Here is a 23,747-nt window from a genome sequence, read left to right as displayed (position 1 = left end):
ACTCTTTCAACACTTTCCTTTTTTACAATCTCCCAGCCCTATTCAATCTCTCCACCTCATGTCTTCACAAGCTGTCTAGATTGCAAATCTTCCCTCCAACTTACAAATCTAAACCCAAGATGTTTTGTGATCCTATCTCGCCTACATTCTGTACTGATGGGCTCGGAGCTGATCTTCGGCTCCGACTCGGCACGCTATGCTATAGAGCGAAGCCTCTTATTGGCTGAGCTATTCTCTATCCCAGGATGCACCACCACTAATCCCCCAGATCTCGTTTGCCGCTTACAAGCTAGGACGTGGTCTCGAACTTGGCTGAGCTAAGTGCTTTTTTCTGAAAGTTTTTCTGTCAGGAAATTCCTTAATCTTTACCCAAAAGCTGTTTTAACAGCTATCGTTGTGTATAAATGTGTTTTTGAATATTTTTTTGTTTTAAATTTGTGTGATTGAACAGGGAAAGGTTTCCGTTTAAGTTAGAGGGGCCTTCCCCTTTTTCCTTAGTGAATTGTCTTATTTTGTGGAGAGGTCAAGTACCTGTTTAAGTTAGAGGGTTCTTGGCCCTCTCTTATTTCTTTCGTGTATTGTATTTGTACTTGTTTTGAGCTAGTTTAAAAAAAAAAAAAAAAAAAAAGAAGAGTTTTTTTATTGTTGTTTAAATCCTTTAGTAAAGTGACATACTCTGTGTTTTTTTCCTCTGCTATACTGAGTATTCTACAATGTCTAAAGAGCATAGACCCTCAGGATTCAAGAAGTGCACGAGGTGCAATTATAAAATGTCCATCACCGATGATCACTCCTCGTGCATGTACTGTTTAGGCGCCAAACACCTACAGGAGTCTTGCAGCGTGTGTCATGCTTTTTCCTCTAGGGTTCTCCAAGAGAGGAAGAATAAATTAATCTTGAAAGGGCTTATCAAACCCTCCTTCGAGGAGGCCTTATCTTCCTCTTCCTCTCCAGCTAAGAAAAAGAAAGCATCGGCTCTGACCAGCCCGTCGGAACCGACCACTAAGAAATCTAGGCAGGCTTCTCCATCGGCTCCACGGACTTCGAAGCCGAGGGCGGAACGGTCTGCCTCGATGCCTCCAGTCTCGACTCCTCTGGTTTTAGAGCCGATGGCTGGGGCTTCGAGAGGCGGGTCACCTTCATCGGCTCCACTGATTTTGGAGCCGATGAGGGTTGCCGGCTCAGACTCTTCCCCTTCGGCGCCGAAGCCCTCTTCGGCACCGAGGGAAATTGTTTTGGAATCTCCCTCGGCACCGATACTGGTCAAGTCTGTTCAGAGCCGGTCCCCCAGTCCTTTGGAGCCGATGGAGAAGTCGGTTCAGACCCGGTCGGTTTCCCGATCTTCCAAGATGTCGGATTCGGACATCGACAGGGTGCTCCTAAGACTGTTTCAGTCTCCTGTATTCCAGAAATTAGTTTCGGCTCCAGCCCATTTGGCTTCGGAGCCGATGGCCCACCCTGTAGTTCTGGTTCCTCCTCCAACAGCCTCGGCACCGTTGGAGCCAGTGCTGGTGGAGCCGATGGAGGTTTTCGGGTCGGCCCCGACCATTACTCCAACCCCGGCTCTCGAGTCGGAGTTCGGTACACGGACCTCCTCCATCGGCCCTGGGGGGGATGCTTCGGGACCGATGTTTTCGGTTCCGAGCCTTCCTCTTGGTGTGTCGGCTGCGGGGGTACCGTCTGCTGTTGTGGCCACGGGGGTTGGACCTTCCCAGGATTCTGGCGGTCCGGCCTTCAGGGCCATGAGGAGTGCTTTGGCCAAATCTTCTTTGGCTACCTCCACGGTCTCACCAGCACCTTCCCTACACACGGGGACTGGATCTTTGGTAGTCCCCCTGTCCCTGGACAGCGGAGCCCCGGGGCCTGAGGTCACCCCCAGTGGGGGTTCCCCCCCTCCTGGAGGTCCCTCTGAAGCTTCTTCGGAGGAACCCCCAAGGAAAAGACTGTGCAAGAGGAAGCACGTCGACTCCCCCGATGAGTCTCTCACGTCGGACACCGATCTTGATGATGCGGAGGGGTCCCCTAAGTCGTCCTCAGATGATGTCTCCTTTGCAGACATCTTGGAAGCCCTCAAACAACGAGGCGGCTGGCATTCCAAACCCCCTTCCGCTGATGAGTCGGTGTTCCTCAAGGCCTTCGGGGCTCAGCCCTCTGCCTCCTGGGTGTCTCCGCCCTTCGACGAGCTCCTAGATTTGATCTGTCGAAGGGCGTGGGAACATCCAGTCTCTGTGGAACTGGTGCCTGCTCGCCCAAATAAGTTCTTATCAGCACCCCAAGAGAAGGAGTTTTTGACCAAAGGTGTGGCTGTAGATGCCTTGGTGGTGGCATCTGCTACCCAATAAGATGTAGCAGAGGCTTCGACGTCCATCCATCCTCCTAATAAGGAGTCTAGGAGCATGGATCGGTACGGGAAGCACACCCTCAGTTCAGCGGCCTTTACCTTAAGGTCCCTGAACTATTTAACGCACTTCACTAGATTTCAGAGGGATCTGATTAAGGAGCTTTCAGATACCCTCTTGGGTAACCTACCTGAGCAGCTGGCCCAGACGGTTGGCTCTCAGTTGGCTACGCTATCATCGATATCAAACTCGTCCATGAGGCTCATTTCATATGCAGCCGAGGGAGCGAGTAGAGCGGCGGGTACGGGTGTTGCTCTACGGAGGCAAGCCTGGCTCCGCCTGTGTCATTTTGCGGAAGCCTTTAAGTCTTCCTTTGCCGACGCTTCCTTTGATGGGTCCTCTTTGTTTGGACCCAAGGTAAAGGACACATTGACCCGCTGCGAGCAAGAAGGTAAGACTTTGACTGCCGTAGGGGCACGATTTTCCACTCCCTTTCGGCCTTACCCCAAGGCTAAAAGAGGAGGGAAAATGTGGTTCCGTAAATCCCAGAAGTCTTATCCCTCGCAGCAGGACGATCCCCCTTCTAGAGGCAGAGGAGGGGGAAATTTTTCTGGAAGACGCCGTACCAGAGGCCCCCACAACACTGGAGACCGTGAGTCCTTTCGTGGCTCTTCAGCCTTCCACAATCCCTGAAGGATTGCCCGACTGTGCAGCTCCGGAGCCAGTCGGGGGTCGTTTTTCGAGGCACCTAAAAGCCTGCGAAGGTATCACTCACGACCGATGGGTGCTTCGAATCATCGCTGGAGGTTACAACATTCCTTTTTCACACCCCCCACCGCTGTCCAAGAAAATCCCGGACCCGCCACCCAGTCAACGGGAAATCGCAGCATTAGAAATCTCAAAGCTGCTTCAAAAAGGAGTCATCCAACCGGTCCCCGCAGACCAGATCGGATTAGGGACTTACTCAAGGTTCTTTTTAGTGCCAAAAAAGACTGGGGACTTGAGGCCCATTTTGGATCTCCGCATCCTAAATCGATCAGTCAAAAAGTCCAAGTTCTGAATGGTCACCTTACAATCCATTCTCCCACTGCTGGAGAAAGGTGTTTGGATGTGCTCCATAGATCTCAAGGACGCCTATTATCACATCCTGATAGATCAGGCGTCCAGGAGACATTTGCGCTTTAGCCTGGGAGACGGTCATTTTCAGTTCTGCGCACTGCCTTTTGGTCTCACCACAGCCCCCAGGGTGTTCACCAAATGTTTGGCGGTCGTGACTGCTCACCTGAGGAGTCTAGGATTCCAGGTGTTTCCGTATCTGGACGACTGTCTCCTAACTGCCACCTCCAGGCGTCTACTATTGCAGAACCTACAAGCCACCATATCACTAGGCACTTCCCTTGGAATTACCTTCAATTGGCCAAAGTCTGTGTTGCTGCCATCTCAGCGCATAAGGTTCATCGGAGTAGAGATAGACTCAAACCAAATGCAGGTCTATCTTCCTACAGAAAGGATACAGACTATACAGGCTCAAGTCCGAGCCTTGCTTCTCAGATCCAAAGCTCCAGCCAGGATGGTCCTGCAGCTATAAGGTTCTATGTTGGCCACTGTTCTCCTAGTCCCCTTAGCAAGATTGCATATGAGAATTCTCCAGTGGCTCCTATCGACACAGTGGTCCTTTCAGGATCTCCCTCTCAGTCACCTCATACGGATCACTGAAACTTGCAAATGGGACCTTCGCTGGTGGCTGGTGCCCTCCAATCTGGATCAGGGACGACCCTTTGTTCACCTCCTCCTATGGCCACATTGACGACGGACGCCTCCCAGATGGGGTGGGGGGGGCATTACCTGGGCAGGTCAGTCCAAGGCAAATGGCATTCAGAAGAGAGTCTCCTTCATATCAACATTTTAGAAATGAGGGCGGTGTTTCTGTCTCTACAAGCCCTCCACGATTACCTCCCTCAGGGCGTAATTGCCATTCACTCCAACAACATGTCAGTAGTCTGGTATCTGAACAAGCAGGGAGGGACCAGATCCTACCCCCTTTGCAGAGAGGCCATGAGAGTTTGGGAATGGGTAGTGGCAACCAGACGTTTTCTGGTAGCGACTCTCATATCCCTGGCAAGTCCAACGTGATAGCCTACAGACTAAGCAGAACTATTCTCTCTCCTCACGAGTGGTCTCTGAACGATGCAGTGACAACTCAGATCTTCAGCAGATGGGGAACTCCTTGTTGCGACCTCTTCGCAACCCCGCTGAACGCGAAGTGCAGAAAGTTCTTCTCTCTCACTCCAGCTCCGGGGGAGAGTCCTATGGACGCATTAGCCCATCCTTGGCCCACCGGCTTGCTATTCGCCTTCCCTCCAGTTCCGCTCCTTCCCAGAGTGATCCAAAAGGCGTCTCACTTGGGGAGCAAAATGATTTTAGTTGCCCCTTACTGGCCTCGTCAGGTATGGTTCCCCTATCTTCGGAAATATGCACTGGATGGTCCATGGTTCCTGGATCAGATCCCAGACCTATTAATTCATCAGTCGGGACAACTCCATCAGTCCCTTCACACTTTGAAGTTAACAGCTTGGCTCCTCCTCTTCCGACTATAGTCAGGAATCATACTTTAGACCCGGAAGTCATACATATCTTATCATCGGCCCACAAGTCTGCCACTAAGAAATTGTATAGTAGCAAATGGAAGAGATTTGCTATTTGGGCTCAACTCCGGGGTCTGGATCCCATCACTGTTCCGGTATCAGAAGTCCTGAAATTTCTAACTTCCCTATTCAATCAAGGTTCTTCAGTCTCTACCATCAAGGTCCAATTGGCAGCTATTTCCAATTTTCATGAATCTATAAACCCACCTTTAATGAGCAACAGATTGTGTAAAACCTTCATGAAAGGTGCTGCGCTTTTACGACCTCCGATTTCTCATCATGCTCCTCCGTGGGATCTCGATGTGGTATTACGTGCCTTAACCTCCTCCCCCTTCAAACCGGCAGCAACATGTGATTTGAAATTTCTTTCTTGGAAAACTGCCTTTCTGGTCACGATTACTTCTGCCAGAAGGGTTTCAGAGCTTCAAGCTCTATCTGTAAAACCACCGTACCTGGTTTTTCACAAAGATAGAGTATCCCTCAGGCCTAATCCATCCTTTGTCCCTAAAGTTTGTTCCAGTTTTTGCCTGCAACAGTCATTAGAACTTCCAGTTTTCTTTCCAAAGTACTCAAACAAAGCGGAATACATCTTCCACACATTGGTTGTTCACAGGCAATTGCGTTTCTATTTAGACAGGACCCAACAAACAAGGAAAACAGATCAATTATTTGTGTCCTTTTCGGATAATAAATTGGGCAAAGCCGTCACAAAGGTCACTGTTGCCAAATGGATCAGGGACTGTATTAGTCAGGCTTATTCCTCTTCTAATAAAGAGCTTACAACTTCTGTCAAAGCTCACTCTACAAGAGCTATGGCTACTTCAATAGCATTCCATTCTAAGCTTGCCATTAGTGACATTTGTGCTGCGGCTACGTGGTCTTCCCCGCACACCTTCATTTCCCACTACAAATTGGATGTGGCATCTCGGGGGCGAGCTTCATTTGGTTCCACAGTGCTCAGGAGTGTTTTCCAGTGAGCCACCCAGGAATTAGGTGCTAGGGACACTGTCCCATCAGTACAGAATGTAGGCGAGATAGGATCACATAACATCTTTTAGTTATGTACTTACCATAACTTTAGATGTTTGGGATCCATCTCTACATTCTAATAACCACCCTCCTTCCCCCTGCCTTGGAGATCAGAAGAGATCGGACGGTCCGAATTCTATTGTTTCATCTTGAAACATCTGGCAATGTTATATAAACAGTTATGTGTGTGTGCATGAATGCGGACAAACAAGATCTGGGGGATTAGTGGTGGTGCATCCTGGGATAGAGAATAGCTCAGCCAATAAGAGGCTTCACTCTATAGCATAGCGTGCCGAGTCAGAGCTGAGGACCGGCTCCGAGCCCATCAGTACAGAATGTAGGCGAGATGGATCCCAAACATCTAAAGTTATGGTAAGTACATAACTAAAAGTTATTCAAACTACATTTATATCCTACTATACTCCCCCCACTTAAAACTTACTCTTATCTGGTGACATCCACCTCAACCCTGGCCCCTCTTCCTTTGCCCTCAGACAAATACCCCCCTTATGTTCTACCCACCCTACTTCTCCTAACACCTTTAACCATCCCCAGGCACTTACACTAAACTTATCCATGTCCAAGCCCCTGTCTGTATACTCTCTAAATATTCAACGTCTAATGAACAAAATTACTGAGTTTCATGCCTGGATAGCCCATACAACCCCTCGCATCCTTTCCTTATCAGAAACCTGGCTTAAGCCACATATCACTAATAATGAAATTCTCCCACCAGGCTACAGTATCTATCACTGTGATAGATTCCCAAAAAAAGTAGGTGGTGTTGCCATCCTCCACTCTAATAGTCTCAACCTCTCACTCTTCCCCACACCCATCCCAGATGTTCACCCATCTGAACTTATCATCATAAACTATCACCTTAACCCCCACAAAAAATCTAGCTGTTGCTTCCATTTATATCCCTCCTGGGAACAACTTGTCCACCTTAGAGAATATCCTGTCATGGTTCTCCCTCAGCATACCATATGAAACCCTCAACTTAGGTGATGAAAACCTAGATTGGTCCAAACTTAAAACTGACTCTCCACAACTAAGCATCAACCTGCATAGTTTTTACCAGTTGATATTTCCCCCCACCCAGCTCCATAAAAACTCAACTTCCAGCTCTATAATTGACTGAATACTCACCAACTCCCTTCACCATTACCACAACCCAATACCCTACCAGACCAACTCAGCGACCACCTCCCCACCTCTGTCCTTAGATACACCACCCAACCTCCCAAACCCCACCTTTATAGAGAATGCCATAAACCCTCAAACTTTAACATAGTCCAATTCAACTCTATTCTATCTACCACTGACTGGTCCATCTTTAAACAAATCCCTCTCAATGATGCAGTCAATATGTTCAATACTGTCTTCCTAAATACAATATAAATTCCCTTGCTCCCTCTAGGAAGATCAGAATAAAATCCAGTTATGCTCCCTGGCTTTCCAACAAAACTTAAGTCCCTTATATGCTCCCTGGCTTTCCAACAAAACTAAGTCCCTTATGTTCAAACGAGATAAAGCTCAGAAAGCCTGGATCAAAACAAAAGAATTACCTCTGTTCCATAATTATAGACCCCTTAGAAATCTTACTAAAAGGCAAACCAATAATGACAAAAAGTCCTTCTATAACTCTGCCCAACTCAATGGCAATACTAAACTCGGATGTTTTGGTCTACTATGAATAGAATTCTCTCTCCAGTCTACCCCTCAAACCCCTGTCCTTACCCTAACACATTCCCTCTGGAAACTGCTACTCTCCTCAATAAACACTTTGCCACCATTCAGACATTCATACCATCAAACTGTAACACTACCTCTCTGCCCACACACCCCCAATCCATCCAGCAATCATCTATTCTCTTTACATCCTGTTCCTACTTCCTACATCAGATCTCTTCTTCAAAAGCTTAAACCCTGCTCTTTTTCTCCACAGACAAGCTACCTCCTGCCTTTCTAAAACTTGTTGCAGACTCCATTGCCTATTCAGTATCTATACTAATCAATCGATCTATTCAGGAGTCCACTGTCCTTACCCTTTGGAAATCCTTTTTCACTATTCCCCTGCACAAAGGTGGTAACTCTACTGACCCATCTAACTACCTACCCATAGCTATCCTATCCCCCACTCTCTAAGATTCTCGTAAAATGCATTCACACACAACTGCTCAGCTACTTCCTCCAGCATAACCTCCTCACTCCCACTCGACATGGTTTCTATCCCAACCACAGCATGACTACTGCTGTCTTATCCTTCACACACATCATTGCTGAGGCCCTATATAATAACAAACTCATATCATGTCTCTTCCTTGACCTTTCCAAAGCCTTTGATACTGTCTCCCATCCCCGACTGCTGTCTAAACTTGCAAATCTCAATCTATCTACTTCCGCCCTTGCCTGGTTCTCTAGTTACTTTTCCTGCATGCAGCAATCTATTAAATGGCTTTTTTCCTCTTCTCCATTCTTACCTGCCCCAACTGGGGTTCCACAAGGTTCCATCCTGGGTCCCCTCCTGTTTAATGTCTTTACCAGTGATCTGTACACATCTTGTAAACAATCCTGCCTCATCCAATATGCTGATGACTCAACTCTCCTCGCTATCTCAGACAATATCTCCGAACTGTACTCTCTTAGTCAACAAGCCTTCCTATCTACACAACAGTGGTTATCCAGTAATCTTCTCATCCTTAACCCTAACAAGACCAAACTCTTATCATTTCTCCCCCCGATCTCTTACTCACCACAAATCCACTTTGCTATCACTTCCTGTAATAACACTACTATCCAACCTGAAGGTCACACCAAACTCCTGGGGGTCATCATTGATGATGAACTCAGATTCAACTTACACATCCTCCAATGTATCAAAAAGACACACCAGAAACTTGGCTTAGTGTATCGTAACAGAAAATTTCTAACTGCAAATGCCAGACTGTCCCTTGCACAAGCTTTTCTCTGCCCCACCATTCTTTATGCTGCCCCTGTGCTCATCAACATTCAAACTACAACCTTAAACAAGCTACAGCAAAACTTACTATAAGATGCTAGATTTATTACAAACTCTCTATTTAATGAACGTCACTGCCTTGCCCTAATTTCTCTCCACTGGCTAGAACTCCCGCCATCTACTTCTGCTATCCCAACTTCAAATGCTGCACTCCATTCTTTATAAACCTTCATCCTGCCCTGCTCTGTCTTGCTTCATCTCTATCTATACCCCTCCATGGACTCTCCGTACCTGTAACTAACAACTACTAAACATCTACCAACTCAAAAAAACAGTAGGTAAACTCCTATATAAACACTCCGTTGCCCAAGCCTGGAACAAACTTCCAAGAGACATTTGTACCATCATTCACCCATCCCACTTTAAAGAAAAGCTAAAACTTCTTCTTAACTCAAAGATTTGTCTTTGTCAAGCCCCGGCTTAAGCTCACCTCTCCCCTACTATTTTTACTTCTTCTGTTCCTCCCCTTACAGCTAAGTACTCCTCTACTGTGGATACTTACTAAACTCTAAAAGCAATACTGAATGAATAAATGTATACTTGTAAATATATTGTTACACTGTAAAATATGATTTTCTTTTTGTGTTTCTAACTTTTATGTATAACTGATACTTATACTTTTGATTCAAATGTTTGATTATCTGTAAACTGTCTTTGTATGGAGCTTTTCTCCTCTGGTCTCCACTGAAAATGGGCCACAAGCCCAGTTGGACCAACCCAGTTAACAAATGTCAATAAATAAATGTACTCATTAGCTCATTCAAACTTTGCCATTAGATATGACTGAGGAGATCTATGGGTAGGTTAAACGTATGTTTTCAGTTTTATTAAGCATTACATTTTTTTTATTGTAGCAATATTTGATTTATTTCTATAATATGTCTTTAAAAAGCATGACTTCAGAATGGGTGACTGTACTGCCTCTGGCCTGTTGAATTTGTCAGATCACATCTATACTGAAAAGTGTCTTGGGCAACCTTTGAAAGTTTGAGACCCATAATACTGAGTACCATTTCAAAGTATGGTACTGAATGGTTGAAAATCCAGACTTACATACACTAACTCCAATACATCTATTTTTCATAATTATTCCTTTTCTCCAAGGTATGACAGTCTTGGAGTTAAATAATGTATGTGTGTGTGTGTGTGTGTGGGGGGGGGGGCAGTGATGCTCAGCATTCATTTTCACTTTTCTACTAAATTTTCAGTCTTTTTCTCAAACATGTCAGAATTTCAATAGGGAGGTGGATTTTAGTTTCCTTATGAGTTGTGTATGTGGACGTAATAAAAACATTTGCATTTGTGCTGTGAAATAATATTCAGTACTATTAATTTTAGAGATGCACATTGATTTCAAGACTGTTTGGAGAGTAAAACCATCAAGGTGAAGATAGGTGACCCCTTTTATCTTATCCCCACCTTTAAAATCTTTTTTAATGCAAGAAGTGCTAAGGTCCCTACTTTTTGTAGTTTTATTAGCAATAGCTCCATTTCCCTACCTACAGTTAGTGTACTAATGTATTCCAATTATCTTGTACTGTGAATCAGAGAATTTAATATTATTGGAATAAATAATAAAAAAAAAAAACACCATTTAATCTTCCCAAGGATTTACTAAGTTGCAATAAAAAGGGTTGCTTGTAAAATTCCAAAAAAATGAATGTGTGCTCTTTGCCAGTAAGTACTAAAGACGTTCTCCCGTTAATATTTTTTCGGTACTTGCCATGCTGGGCACTACATTCAGATTGTAACTTATTTAAATATCTCTGAGTTTGACTTCCTCCCTCTTTAATGTCCTCTGAGTATGTTGGAAGATGGTTTCTAACACTGAAGCATAACTCAGTACTTTCAGTTTTTTATTCCTTAACAGTTGAAGAGATGTCTGTAGTTGATAAAAGCATCCATATTCCTGTTATGGAATACAGGCTGCTGCTGAAAGTAGATTTATTTAATTCACGAATTTCACATAGCCTTGAATAAAGTGCTTAATTTCATTAATGGTCCACATAGAAGGAAACATTGCCACATCTTCATGGAGAGAACGTGCACCATCTCCCTTCCCATTTCAAGGCAAAGTTATCAGTAGCTTCTTATTTTTAAACTGCTGTGTCTTGAACATTGCCATGCCCTTCACAGGTCACTTAATTTTAAAAGTTAAACACCTTATGCTCTTCTGTATCTTTCTTTAAAAATTCATAGCATCCTATTTTGCTTTAATAAGTGTCCCTAAAATATTTCCTCTTCATACAGGAACCAGAACATTGCAAGATATTCTCAAGCCAAGCAAAGATATTCATCATTGTTCAGGCCAGTTGTATATCCTCTTCAGTGTTAATTAGATCCTCAAACTTCAGGGTGTATGATCTTTCAGGTTTTCTCTTGAAAAGAACTGATGAGGAATGTGCTTATATATATGATGTTTGATCACATAATTTATTATAATATGCTTATTTTTCCCTTAATGTTATGAAGCCAGAAAAGAGTCTTTGGTTCAGTTTGTTTATCCTTGAAGTAATAAAATAAACCCATGAGGTTAGAAAGAGATGAAGAGAAAGCCTAGGTAAAAACTGGTGGAAGAGTAATATTGCAGAAGTGCTCATTTTTACCCTCACTGTGTGCCAATCAGTTCCTTCCCGGTCATTTATCCATTCATTGCCTCATCACTAAGTGTAAGAGTTGGCCAAGAGGGGCCAACATTCAGCCATCGGAGGCTGTTGGTTTTGTTTTCCTGCCCTACATCCCTTCATCCACATGGCATTGCAAGAGAAGGGGGCATTCAGTAGTCTGTCTTTGCTGGATGTCCCTCACTTCCACAAGAGACATTGCCAGCAAGCATCCCTGCCCGTCAACTTCCGCACATGGGAGGAGGTTCCCTTCTCTCCACTGAAGAAATTACACCTCCTTTGTGAGACCCCATGAGAGGCAAGCAGGCCAAGCCCCTTCAACCCTTTTCCTTCCTATCGACTCCTCTATTGCTGAGGCTACTATTTGAAACCTGGTTGCTGGGTCACAGTCGGGGCTCTGCACGTCTGCATTACTGAACCAGGCCAGAAAAGTATAATTTTGAGGCAGTTTAAATGAATCCGGTTGTTCTTTCAGAATATTCATTGAAGCACGACTAAATACATTTGACAGCAGAAAACTATTGCTCATTCCTTTAGTGATTAATGAAATGCTTGCATTCTGTTGAATTTCACTTAGAAATTGAATTGTAATTATAACTGTATGTTCTGATGATTCATTGCAGTGCATGCTGTATGATTTATTTTAGTGTTTTAGTATATTCTAATATGTATACAAGTTGAAATGTACACAGTAGTCCACAAGCACTGATTCATGGACCCATCACAGAAGAAATGTATCACTGGGAAAAAAATGTTTTTAAGTGTATGAGGTGTGGGGGATTGGTTTGCTGTCTGCCAGAGACCATCATTTACACTGTGCATGCTGATTACTTTTTTTCCCTTTTCAAGAATAGTAATCCATGGAAATCTGTGGAGGAAGACCAAATTCTGGTGCTTGTGGAGCCAAGAGATTTTTTGCTAATGGTGCACTCACTGAAACAGGTACATCAAAAGAAATTGATTATGAATTAATATGTTCTTTATCTATCTTGTTTTTGACAACCTTGAATGCAAGCCCTGGGTTCTATACCTGGACAACTTCTGCATATATAAATATTTGCTGAAGTTTACTTTTTAAGATGACAAGTGTGTGGGCACTGTTCTCTCAAATTTTTCTCACATAATCAACATAGATTTGATGACCTTAAGGGGAGTGTACTGCAGTTTATAGTTAATGTTGGATCGATCACCATCTGAACTTTCTTACCACTAGTGGGGATGAGGATAAGTGCTGATGTGAAGTTGTTCTATCTCGCTGTTCATTCTTTACTGATGGGTTCAGAGCCAATCCCTCGGCTCCGAGTTGGCACCTACTGCAAAGCTCGAGGATTTCAAGTAGCTCAAGGCCAAGTCCCTATCCCATGATGCACCCTGAGTTACCTCAGATCTAGTTTGCAGCTGCAACTGATCAGAGGTTCTTGCTAGCTCGGGCCAGTAAAAACTTTTATATCTTATTATTTACAAAAATGATTGCTAGTTTACTGTTTAAATACTTAGATATTTAAATTGGATAAGGTCTTAAAGCTTTATCTGTAGTGTTCCTTTCCCTGTGTGCTATCTTTATTATAGATTTTCCTCGGTTTTTTCATAGGCCTATTTAAACTTCTATTTCAATTTCTGACTAAAAAAATTAAATTGTTATTCTGTGACCCTTTTGGTCACATATGTTATTAGTATAATATTGTGTTTCCTAGTGCCTTTTCAGTGACCCTTTGTCACTTTTTTCCTAAATAATATTTAATTATTATTAGTCTTAGGTGTGCATTTATTAAGCTTGTGTGTTATTTAAAAGGCTTGTTAGTAGTTATAGTTAGGCTTGGTTTTAAAGGCTTGTGTGTGTGTGTGTGTGTGTGTGTGTGTGTGTGTGTGTGTGTGTGTGTGTGTGTGTGTAGTTAGTTAGCCAGTTTTTTATTAGAAGGCTTATCAGTAACTTTATTTAGCCTTAGTTTGAAAGGCTTGTGTGTGTGTGTGTCTGTGTGTGTGTGTCTCTCTGATTATAGATAGCCTGTTTTTTTGTTAGAAGGCTATTCTGTATTGCTGTTGGGTGTGTCCATTTTTGTTATGGCTGATGACAAGGACAAACACCCTAAGTCATGGTTTAAAAAATGCCATAAATGTGGGCAGAAGATGTCGGTTACAGAGTTCCATGTGAATTGTGTACACTGCTTGGGTGCCTTGCACTTACAAGAGACATGTGCTATATGTCATTCCTTTTCATCTAGAGTTCTCCAAGAGAGAAAAAGGAAGCTTATAGATAGAGGTTTGTTGAAACCTTCCTTTCAGGAGGCTTTGAGTGACCAGGATGGATCTAGTAAGTCCTCAAAAGTCCTTCAAGACTTCTGGAGAATCAAAAAAATCAAAAAACTCTAGAGAGTCTGTGACATCGGCTCCACAGGTTTCGGAGCGGACTGTCTTCTCCTTTCAGAGCCAGTCCCCTATCTTTGAACTGGTATCCGAAACTCTTTAATCGCCTATTCTCCAGTCGGTACCATCAGTCCGATCATCTCGATCTTCTGTGAGCCTGTCTGATTTGGATGTGGATCGGGTGGTGCAGGAGCTTTTACGGGCACCAGCCTTTGCCAAATTATCGGCTCCGACCCAGGTGGCTTCGGAGCCGAAGACCCTTATGCCAGATATATCTATTTCTTCTCTGAGCCATACCAGTCCGTTGGAGCCAGAGGAGTCGGACCTGCTGATTGTGGAGCCTTCGGAGCCAACGCCTGCCCCAATGTCTTCTGCTCCATTCAGTCTGACGTCCTCGGCGCCGGTCGAGGACTCTAGGAGCTGACACTCTCTGGTCAGGTCCGGGGAGGATAGGCGAACTGACTTTGCCTCTCGGGGCTTCGGCTTGGATGAGCTCGGCTCCTACCTTGGGCTTGGAGCCCACTGTTCCGGTGCCGGGGGGGTATTGACGGTTACCTCGGATCCGTCAGTCACTTCGCATTGGAGCAGAGGTGCTTTCGAAGCCATATGGAGAGTTATGTCTCCAAAGACATCCTCAACTTTGGGTCTGGCTTCTTCATTCCCTAAAGTGCCTGTGTCTGCTTCTGCCTCACAGATCCTTGCTAAGCACAGAGAGCCAGAGCCTCAGGAAGCCCCATTGGGTGGCCCATGCTCTTCCGAGACCTCCCCAGAAGCTCACACTGATGAGGTTCCCAGGAAGAGTGTGTGTAAGAGAAACACTTGGACTCCCCTCAGGAGTCATTAACATCTGACACTGACCAGAAGGGCCCCCCTCTGAGGATATCTCATTTGCTGAGATACTGGAAATCCTTAGGCAGACGGGTGACTGGTAGTCCACCAACCCTACTGAGGATGAGTCGGTCCTCCTGAAGGCTTTCAGGTCTCAGCCCTTCACCTCTTGGGTGTCTCCGCCCTTCGATGAGCTGATCTCATGAAGGGCGCGGGTGTCTCCGGATACTATGGAGCCTCTCCCTAGGAGGCCTAATAAGTTAATTTCTGCCCCCCTAGATAAATCTTTCTTGACAAAAGGTGTGCCAGTTGATGCTATGGTGGTGGCGGCAGCCACCAAAAAGGAAATGTCTGAAACTTCCTCGTCTATCCATCCTCCTAACAGAGACTCCAGGATCATGGATAGATATGGGAAGCGCATGTTTAGTTCAGTGACTTTTGCTCTTCGTTCACTTAACTATTTAACCCATTTTACCAGACTACAAAGAGATCTCCTTAAAGAGCTGGGAGATACTCTTCAGGGTACAGTAGCTGCAGGAGCTACAGACAAAGTTGCCGCCCAGCTTATTACCATCAATTTGATAGTGAACTTGTCCATGTGCCTCATTTCATATGCAGCTGATGGAATGAGTAGGGCAGCGGGTACAGGAGTTGCTCTTAGGAGATGCTCCTGGATGCGCTTGTGCTCCTTCACGGAGTCTTTCAAGTCATCCTTCGTGAATACCCCCTTTGATGGCTCATCCCTTTTCGGGCCTAAAGTCAAGGAAGCTTTAACCATGTGTGAGCAGGATGAAAAGACTCTGTCTGCTGTCAGGGTCCATTTTTCCACCCCTACCAGACCCTACCCTAAAGTTCAAAGGGGAGGGAAAATCTGATTCCGAAAATTCCAAGGAGCCTTTCAGGACACATGTGGTGAACACCCCTCCAGGGGCAGAGGAGGGGGCAATAACAGAAGATGCCGCCCTTGCGGCAGAGGGGGTCCACAACACCAGGGCAACAGAGATCACTTTTTTGGGAAGCCCTACCAGCGCTCCTGAAAGGAGGCCAGACTGTCCTACTCTGGAGGCAGTCGTGGGTCGCTTATCTTTGTACCCAGATGCCTGGCTCAAAATAACAAATGACAACTGGGTGCAATATCATTTCCAAAGGATACTTCATCCCTTTCGCCATACCCCCTTCACCGACAAGGAAAATCCCGGACGTTCCACCCAGTTACAGGGAACAAGCAACAGTAGAGGTCCAGATGTTGCTAAGAAAGAGAGTCATCCAGCCAGTCCCAGCAGACCAGACAGGATATAGAACTTACTCAAGATTCTTTTTAGTTCCAAAAAAGACGGGACTGGAGACCTATATTGGACCTCAGCAGACTAAACAAATCTGTAAAGAAAGAGAAGTTTCAGATGGTCACACTTCAGTCAATACTTCCCTTCTTAGGGAAAGACAATTGGATGTGCTTGATAGATCTCCAGGATGTGTACTGCCACATAAAAATGGCCAGGCCATCCAGGGATCATCTGCACTTCCGGCTCGGAGCCAATCATTACTAGTTTTGAGCCCTGCCCTTTGGTCTCACTACAGCCCCGAGTGTTCACCAAATGCATGGCAGTGGTCACAGCTTACCTGAGACATTTAGGATTCCAGGTGTTTCCGTACCTAGACGATTGGCTCCTTACCCCCACCACCAGGCATCAACTCATTCAAGCCAGGGAGTCCACTCTGTCACTCTGCAATCAGCTGGGCATTACAGTAAATTCAGAAAAATCTGCTGTATCGCCATCGCAGCATATCATCTTTATTGGAGCAGAACTGGAGACCACCACCACCATGCTAAGACTTCCAGTAGAAAGAGTCTTCTCCGTCAGCATGTCTGCATTCTAATATCCAAAAACAAAGCACCAGCATCAGAAGTTCTAAAATTCTTAGGTATGATGGCAGGAGCAATTCTAGCCATACCACTAGGTCGTATGCACATGCGGATACTACAATGGTTGTTGTTACTCAGTGGTCTTACCGAGAGCTTCCCATGTCTCACATGATAATGATCACAAATTCCTGGAAAAAGGATATTCAGTGGTGGTTGACCTCACTTCATGTCACGGTAGGACGCCCATTTGTGCTACCCCCCTCCAGTGGCCACAGTGACCACAGATGCTTCCCTGAAAGGGGGGGGGGGCGTTTTCAGGGAAAGACAGCCCAAGGCATATGGACCGATCAAGAGACACATTTGTACATCAGTGTCCTAGAGATGAGAGCAGTACTTTTGGCATTACAGTACTTCCAGGACTCTCTTCCTCTGGGTATGATTGCGATTCAGATGGACAACATGTTAGTGGTCTGGTATTTGAACAAACAAGGAGGAACCAGATCTTGCGTCCTTTGTCGCGAGGCCCTCAGAGTATGGCAGTGGGCTATTTCCACCCAGCACTTTCTGTTAGCAATGCACATCCCGGGGAAATTCAACGTGATAGCAGACAAGTTGAGCAGAGTAATTTTATTGCCCCACAAGTGGTCCCTCAAGATAGAAATAGCAGAAAGGATATTCCGCAGGTGGGGCCAGCCTTGCTGTGACTTTTTTGCCAGTCACATGAACACCAAATGCAGAAGCTACTTTGCCCCGATTCCCCCTCTGGGAGAAGCCCCAAGGGACACACTTGTTCACAATTGGCTCCCGGGTCTCTTCTATGCATTCCCACCAATCCCATTGATACCCAAGGTATCACAGAAAGCCAAAGCCCTAGGAAGGAGTATCATTCTAATAGCTCCCTTTTGGCCTTGTCAGATTTGGTTCCCCTTCCTTCGACTTCATCTTTTAGAGGATCCCTGGATTTTGGACCCAGTTCCAGACCTTATGACTCACTCTTCGGGGGAGCTTCATCCCTCTCTGCAGTCTCTGAAACTGACAGCTTGGCTGCTCCAATTCCCATCATAGCCAGATTCCATAACCTTTGCAAGGAGACAAAGCAAATTCTCCTATCATCTCATAAACCCTCTACGAGGAAGCTGTACCTCAGCAAATGGAAAAAAAATTTTCTATATGGGCCTCTAAAACAACATTGATCCTTACCAAGCCCCTATGGCCTCTATTCTAGATTTCTTAACCATGATTTTCAATAAAGGAGCAGCAGCAGCAACAGTCCGCATTCAACTAACTGCCATTTCTAACTTTCTTCTGGGATTTGAAGGATTGAATATTATGTCACACAAATTATCCAAAGATTTTCTCAAAGGGACCTTTCATATTAGACCAACTGTGAAATCTCCCTATTCTCCATGGAATCTAAATTTTATGCTTTCCCACATAAGTCTTCCGTCATTTGAACCAGCTTCCTCATGTGACCTCAAATTTTTGTCATGGAAAACCATCTTTTAGTGGCTATTACTTCTGCCCACAGAGTGTCAGAGCTTCAGGCCTCATCAATTAAGCCTCTTTATTTGATTTCCCATGCTGACAGTCTCACTTCGAACAAACCAAAGTTTGCACTGAAACTAATCTCAACCAAATTATTGATTTGCAGTTTTCTTCCCCAACCATTCCAGCAATCTAGAGTACGTGCTACACAAACGTGATGTTCACAGACAGCTCAGATTTTATTTGGATAGAACAAAAGATTTCAGGAAATCAGACCAGCTTTTTGTTTCATTCTCAAATTCCAGAAAGGGTATGCCAGTGGCCAAAACAACTCTGTCTAAATGGTTATCTGATTGTGTCACCTTTGCTTATTCAACTGCCAGTATGCCCTTGCAACATAAAATTAAAGCTCACTCAACCAGAGCAGTTTCTACATCATCTGCCTTTTCTGCCAGACTTCCTGTTGGTAACATTTGTGCAGCAGCCACTTGGTCAAAACCTCATACCTTTTATCACTCATTACAAAGTGGACAGAGCCTCCTTTGGATCCACAGTCCTGAGAGATATACTCCCATGAGTCACCTGAGGTTAACAGTGCTTGGGACACTACCCATCAGTAAAGAATGAATGGCGAGATAGAACAACTTCACATAAAGAAGTTATGTGGTTACCATAACGTTCCATGTGTGTTTTTCATCTCGCCTTCATTCTTACGTCCCTCCCTCCTACCCCCTCCTGGGCTTTCAGAAGACCGAGTTGCTAGATCCTTCCTGGTCACTCAACCTTTCTATACTTTCTCTCTTATGGAGCTATAGAATGGCATATGGTATTATTTTACGCAGCGAACAAGATCTGAGGTAACTCGGGCTGCATCATGGGATAAGGACTTGGCCTCGAGCTACTTGAAATCCTTGAGCTTTGCAGTAGGTTCTGACTCGGAGGGATTGGCTCCGAACCCATCAGTAAGAATGAAGGTGAGATGAACAACTCACATGGAACGTTATGGTAAGTACATTTATTTTATTTTTTATTTTACATTTGTTGACCGGGCTAGTCCAGCTGGATATATGTCCATTTTCAGTAGAGGCCCGGGGAGAAAAGCTCCGCTTTTAAACTAGATAAAATCAAGACAAATACAAAAGAAACACAATACAAAAAAGGATACATGTAATATGTAAAGTAAATAAAAATTTCTCCATCAGCTTAGGTTATATAGAAACTAAAAATAAACAGATTGTGAGAAGTAGGTTAATAAGGTAGAATGCAGTATTTTGACCAAGAGAAAGGGATAGATCATTCAATGTTTGTATATAGATAAGAATGTGTCTTTAAAAATCCTATAAAAAGGTTATGAAAGGTCAATAAAAAGGTAATGTCAGGTGGAAAACACAGGGTAGGTGGTGAAATTTTAGAGGACAGGGAAGTAGGAGAAAAAATCTGGAGGGTAGTACAAGTGGAAGTAATTATAGTCAAAGTGGAAGAAATAGAAAGGTTTATGTATGAGGTGGGAAGATAAGAGTTCACAGAGGAAAGAATAAGTAGTAAGGAGCATGCCCAGTGATAGCATGTCGGGAATAAGATACTAGGAAGGGGAAGAGTGAGGAATTGCTGTTATACTTCAAAGTGGGTAAGGAGGAGAGATGTAGAAAAGGTAATGGTGGGGGGGGGGGTTAGTCTGGGTTAGTACAAGGACAAAGCCATTGTGATTTTAAGTGAATTTTTAGTTGATTTTTAAAGAGAGGTAATGATGAAAGAGATGTAAGATTAGTGGGAAGTATGTTCCAAACCTTCCCCACAGAATTAGAGAAAAGAGAATCACCTGCCTTGTTGTGGGATTTCAGGGAGGTAACCAGTAGTTTATTTGCTGAGCGAAGGTTAGAAAGGTTTGTGTAGAGGGAGATAAGGCTACTGAGAATAGGAGTCTTACTAGGTTGATATAGTATTTTGTGAGTAATGGAGAGTTGTTGAAATTTTAGCTGGTTATTTAGTTCCAGCCATCCTAGAAGTTTTAGGTTTAGACAGTGATGTGTTCTAAATGAGGACCCAGTAGCAAACCTGGCAATATTGTTATACGAAGTAGACAGTTTGTTTAGGTTGCTTTTGGAAAGATTCGTATAAACTGGCGAGGCATAGAAGAGGGTGGAGATCAGATGGGTCTGGGCAATAGTAGTTCTGGCTTCTGGTGTAAGAAAAGGTTTTATCCTATATAAGGATGGAATAAATAATATTGCAAACCTCCTGAAGTACTCAACAGCAAAGTAGCAAGAAAATGAATTTGTATTTTGCACAGTATAGCATGTATTTATTATGAATTCATGTTGCACTGTACACAGAACTATTGTTATTGATGTTGCTTATGAACAATTGATACATTTTTGTTGCATGTTTTAGCTATATTGTATTTAAACAAGAGATATATATGCGAGTAGATATTTAGCCTAATGAAACTCTACCATGTTTCGATGGGAATAATCAAATTTAGACTGAAAACATGAAAACAGCAGTTGCTGATATATTATAGGGAGAATTGTGTCTAAAGAGTATACTACTGCTTTAAACACTAATATTCTCTTGGTTAATTGATTGATTTGACATGATTGTTTAATTGTTTTAATTAAATTAATTGAGATTTGATTTTAGCTATAAAAAGAGAGTTAGAGCTGTTATATTTTAGATCTGATGAAGCGTGCATGTGGCACGTGAAAGCGCTCATCTCCTGTTTTACGAATAAAATTTGGATTATACAGCAATAAGGACGTTGACTTCTTTCATGGTGACTTCAAAAGTTTATTTTATATCAATCCTATATAAGGATCCAAGTTTTCTGTTTACAGTTTTGATGGTGGCATTAATATGAGCATCAAAGTTGGGGTTGTGGTCAATCAATACACCTAAGAGTTTTGTAGTTGGGTCAGGAGCTATGATTGTACCATCAATGGAGGTAATAGAGAAATCTAGTGGGGTGGATTTGTTAGTTGGAGTAAATAATATTAGCTTGGTTTTTTTGGCATTAAGGAGGAGATGATGTTGTTGGAACCAGTTTTCAACATGGCTGAATACTGATTGGGTAGTGGCCTGGAGTTCAGATAAGGTGGTAGCTTTGCAAATCGAAGTGGAGTCGTCTGCGTATTGTATGCAGATAGGTAGAGGTAGATTAGTAGAAAGGTTGTTAATGAATATGGAGAATAGTAGAGGTCCCAGGATAGATCCCTGTGGGACACCAAGGGTAACAGGGAGATGCTTGGATAGATTATTATCCCAAAGAACAGCTTGTTGTCTATTGTGCATATAGGACTTGAACCACTGTAATGCCTGTGTGTCAAGTGAAAATGAGGTGAGTGTATTGAGTAATAATTGATGGTTGACCATATCAAAAGCTTTTGAGAGATCAATGAATAGTGCAGAGGAGAGCATGTTATTGTTACGATGTTTATTAATACAGTCTGTAAAGGATAGGAGAACAGTAGTGGTACTGTGGAATGGTCTAAAACCATGTTGACAGTCAGCTAGGAGGTTATATTGGAGAATGTGGTCAAGAATTTGTTGGTGGATAGATTTTTCCATAATTTTGGCTAATGGTGATAGTAGGGCTATGGGCCGGAAGTTAGAGAGTTCAGTTGAGTTCCCTCCTTTATGAAGTGGGATTATATGAGAGATTTTCCATAGTGAAGGAATGGAGCCTTCAGTTATGGTTCTATTAATAAGAATAGAGATGGGGTAGGCAAGAGCTTTAGCAGCAGTTTGAAGGTATTCAGGTGGTAGGAGATCGGCTGAGGGGGTACAGGGTTTGAGCTTATGAAGCAGAGTATAGATGAGGGCTGTGGGAATAGGTTTTAAGTAAAAGGTAGGTGGTAAGGTAGTGGGGGAGTGTGATTGGGTAGGGCTGAGAGGTGGTAGGGAGTTTGCTAGAGATTGGATAGTTTCAGTAAAAAAGCTGTTAAAAGTATTAGCAATCTCATTTGGAGAGTTCTGGGAGAGACCAGATGGGGTTGGTGTTTGAGAGTCCTGGATGTAAGAGTTTATTTATGCCTGACCAGAAGCTTTTGGGTTGACTATGGTGATTTTGTTGGAGTTTGAAGAAATAATGTTTTTTATCCTGAAGTATTGATTTTTTGGTTGCATTTCTTAGTTGTCTAAAGTGTTGCTGATCAATTGGGTGTCTGGTGTTTCTCCATTTGGACCAGATTTTGTTTCTTTGTAGGATTTGTTGTCTGGTGTCTTTAGTGAGCCATGGGGCTGCTTTGCATCTAGTTCTTATGGAGCGTGAGGGGGCATGGAATTATAAAATTTGTAGGAATGTGGAGTTAAAATGGGATACTGCTTTGTCAATTGGCAGGTGCCTTAAGGGTGACCAGTCACAGGCTTGAAGCTCAGTTTGAAAATTGACTGGATTAAATTTTTTTTTGTTGCGGGTGATTTTAAAAATAGGTTGATTTGGAATATAGGATTTTTGTCTGCATAGGTAGGTTAGTGAGTGGTCACTAATATCATCAGGAAGGACACTTACTTTGTAAGAGAGAGAGTGGCAGTTTATTAAGATCCAGTCTAATATACTTTCTTTTCCTGTGGGTTTATGGATCCTAGTGGGGGTGGTAATAGTCTGAGAGAAGCCATAGAGGTTTATATGGGTTGTGGGTTCTAAAGTGGTACAGGAGTTCCAGTCTATATTAAAATCACCGAGTACTATTGTTTCTTGAGGGAAGGATGTAGAAATCCAGCAGAGGATACTTTATATGATGCTAATGTTTTTGCCTGGGGGTAGGTAGGAGCATATTATATTAATAGATTTTGTATTATTGATCTGGAGTTTGGCAATAAGAATTTCCACATTGGTTTCTAGAGGGGGTTGTACCTGTATGGATGAGATCTGTAAATCAGATTTGTGCAGTATTGCTACCCCACCACCCTTTTTGGTAGTTCGGTCTAACCTCAGGATGTTATAACCAGGTGGGAGTATTTCATTGTCTTTTGTAACTGGTTTAAGCCAGGTTTCAGTTAAGCATAGGATATCAAAAGAGTGAGTATCTAGTAGAGCGTGCAGTTGGCTTACTTTATTGTTAACACTTCTTATATTGAGATGAGCTATAAGTAGTGAATTACTGGGAGTGAAAGGGGGGGGGGAGTTCTGTTATGGTGTTGTTATAGGGTCCTGGGGTGGGATGAATGTCCCCATGAAGGAGTGGATATTTGTGAGGACTGTATGGATGCTTCAGTGGTTTAGTGTAGTTAAGTTGTGCTTTCCTAAAATGTGTAAATGTAAAATGAGCTACTCTGTGGTATTTAGGTGATAGATAGGATGAGGAGGATGTTATGTTAGAATGGCTACGTATTTCAAGATTTATTATTAATGTTTGTTTAAGGGATTGGTGAGAAGATGAGAATTGTAGGTTTTCGTAGTAAGTGAGAGTATAGGGAACAGAGAGGATAGATAGTAGTAAAAGGAGGAGTGGCAGTTTTATGTAAATGAGTGTATAAGTAAAGGTCATGGTGAAGGAGGTGATAAATTATAGTAGGAAATTAGGAGGTTGGAGTTAATGAGGGTGTGGA

General features: G+C 43.5%; 1 protein-coding gene across 1 annotated transcript in view; it reads left to right on the top strand.

Moving 5' to 3' along the window:
- EME2 (essential meiotic structure-specific endonuclease subunit 2) overlaps positions 1-23,747 on the top strand; it is a 471,218-nt gene that overhangs the window by 84,427 nt on the left and 363,044 nt on the right. Inside the window, exon 3 of the mRNA XM_044089218.1 lies at positions 12,509-12,601. Coding sequence (XP_043945153.1) covers positions 12,509-12,601 — 93 coding nt within the window. The remainder of the gene's footprint in view (positions 1-12,508; positions 12,602-23,747) is intronic.

This window comes from Protopterus annectens, chromosome 12.part0 (assembly GCF_019279795.1).
Source record: "Protopterus annectens isolate FY-2018-M chromosome 12.part0, PAN1.0, whole genome shotgun sequence".
Taxonomy (NCBI): Eukaryota; Metazoa; Chordata; order Ceratodontiformes; family Protopteridae; genus Protopterus; species Protopterus annectens.
This window is presented reverse-complemented; position numbering and strand designations above follow the sequence as displayed.